Here is a 2,447-nt window from a genome sequence, read left to right on the forward strand (position 1 = left end):
CACGTACTACTGCGGCCTCGCCTACAACCACCTCCTCCACCACTACCTCTCGTCCTGCTCCCCGGCATGTGCTCCCGCAATTCGTCACCGCGCCTGCCTCGACCTCTGCCCCCACTACCCCTCTACCGGTCACCACGACCTCAACCACCCGCAAGCCATCGACAACGACTTCCACCACTCCCCGGCCTACAACCACCACAACCACCACCACTCGACGGCCGACCACTACTACAACTACGACAACTACGACGACGACAACGACCACGCCTAAACCCAAGACTGTAACGACCACCACTGACACCCCTACGCCTGTGACGCCCCCTTGTACTGTGCAGCCCGCACCCCTCTCCACTACTGCGGCGCCACCGTGCCTCGTCACCTCCGCCGCGCCGTCGGCACCGGTTGTTACCCTCTCTACTATACCTTCTGACGCGTCGCGTCCTTTCTCTCCCGTCCCTCCCACTTCCATTACGACTTTCTTTCCGGCTAAGGTCACGGACGACAACGACAAGCTTCTCACACCTGTCAGCGGCCCGGACTTCTGGTCCACCACTACCGCTGCGCCCCAGGACGCCTTCCGGCTGCCCCCTATTCCGGCCCGGAAAAGGCCTCCGGTTCGGTACCAGGACCCCTTCCGTGCCACCACTGCGGCCCCCAGGAAAAGGAGGCCGTGGGAATTTCAAAGGCGACAGGAGAGTGTAGGCAGTATGCCTAATAATGCTAAAACTCCCGTTTGGCTCCCTCGCAACCCCGATCTTCACAACCCTACTTTCCCACCTCCAGACATGGAAACCACCCCTTTTTCCGAAAACCCCGACAACTTCCCGGATCTGCCTGACGATTTTTCGTTCCTTGCCCGTGAACCGCAACAAGGACAACCCCTTCCCCAGGATTTTCCCGATTTTCCACCCTCTTCTCACCCTTTGGACACCCCTCTAGCTTCCAGCGGGCAATATGCGTCACCCTACGGCATTATGGTGCCCAAGGAGTTTTTGGACACCGATCTGACGCAGCTCTCACTCCCTACCACCCCAGCTCGATCCAAGCGTGGGGTCATGCACTCCGTATTCGGCGTAATGGACAGCGACGACCGGTCGCAGCTGCAAGATAAGTACAATGAGATGAAGACCAAAATAGATGGTCTCACAGTACTGCAGGCTGCCCAAACTGGATTGGCCAACGTTACTTTGGCTCGCTTCCTCACCCACGACCGCATGATCACCGCCCTCAAAGAAGCCATCAGAGAGCACTACAGTGAAGCCCTGGACCACGAGCAGCGTTTCCTGGAATACGCTATTAAAATTCGCCGTCTCCACGCACTGATCGAGGGGGAACCAACTTGGAAATTTGGTGAACTGTGAATATATTCAAATATTCAATGTCACTGAATACCAGTGAATATTACTGAATACCAGTGAATATTCACTGTGATTGTTGATTAATATCCTTGAATATTGATGAATATCGATGAATATAGATGAATATCGATGAATATCGATGAATATTTTGAATATCTTGTGAATATTCGCAAATATCACCTGAATACCTATTAGATATTAACCAGCGGGTGCACCGTGAATAGTCGAAGTTGATGCCCCCTCGGCACTGATTGCCCAGGTAAGGAGTGAGATCCGGTTGTATTTAATGGCCTTTCAATTTGCAGTACTGGATGGAGCCCTAAGCCCGTCATTCGTGGATGCGGAAGGACTTGCTAGCCTGCTATCGCGGCTTAGCAAGGAGCTTCCCCCTGGCATCCAACTTCCGGTTCCGGCTTTGGCAACGAGGATGGATTATTATTATAAAGTGGCGAAAGTCACTCCGGTGGTAACCGCGGATGCGTTGTACTTACACGTACACATCCCCTTGGTATTCACATCCCGGAAATTTAAACTTTATGAAATTACACCCTTTCCCCACAAAATCAACAATTCGGACATATTTTCGTTTTATAAGCCAGAGTCCAAATGGATAGGAGTGGACGAGCTGCAGAAATCCCATGTTCTGCTCTCCGACAAGGACCTCTTGAGCTGTCACGAGAGTCCGGAAACGCCCATCTGCGCTCCAGCCGTCCCGGTGCATGAGGAGGAGGACACCTGCGCGATGGCCTTGCTGCTCTCCAGCAAGAAGGCCGTGACCCTCTGCGAGCCTTACCTCAGGTTCATCAAGAACCCTCCTCCCACCTTCGTGTCCTTCCGTAGCGGACACACTTGGGCATTCAGCATCCAGCACCCTACCAACCTGATGCTGACGGACGCGCAAGGACGACGGCTGAATACCAACATCACCCAGCTGCCTCACACAGGTTTGCTCCATATGCCGCCATTCTCAGTCGCACGTCTAAATGGTGTCGCACTTTATGCCGGGTCGACCTTCGTCTCCCACGAGGACCTCGAGGGGACAGTCATCCTACCCGATATTCCATCTATCACCTTCGCGGAACTGCAACT

The 2,447-nt window shown here is 53.9% G+C and overlaps 1 protein-coding gene across 1 annotated transcript in view; it reads left to right on the forward strand.

The window, feature by feature from the left end:
- The window catches only part of LOC127750761 (uncharacterized), a 10,333-nt gene that overhangs the window by 1,218 nt on the left and 6,668 nt on the right, over window positions 1-2,447 (forward strand). The window contains exon 2 of the mRNA XM_052273228.1: window positions 1,954-2,335. Coding sequence (XP_052129188.1) covers window positions 1,954-2,335 — 382 coding nt within the window. The remainder of the gene's footprint in view (window positions 1-1,953; window positions 2,336-2,447) is intronic.

The sequence above is a fragment of the Frankliniella occidentalis genome, unplaced genomic scaffold (assembly GCF_000697945.3).
Source record: "Frankliniella occidentalis isolate FOCC.00 unplaced genomic scaffold, Focc_3.1 Scaffold255, whole genome shotgun sequence".
NCBI lineage: Eukaryota > Metazoa > Arthropoda > Insecta > Thysanoptera > Thripidae > Frankliniella > Frankliniella occidentalis.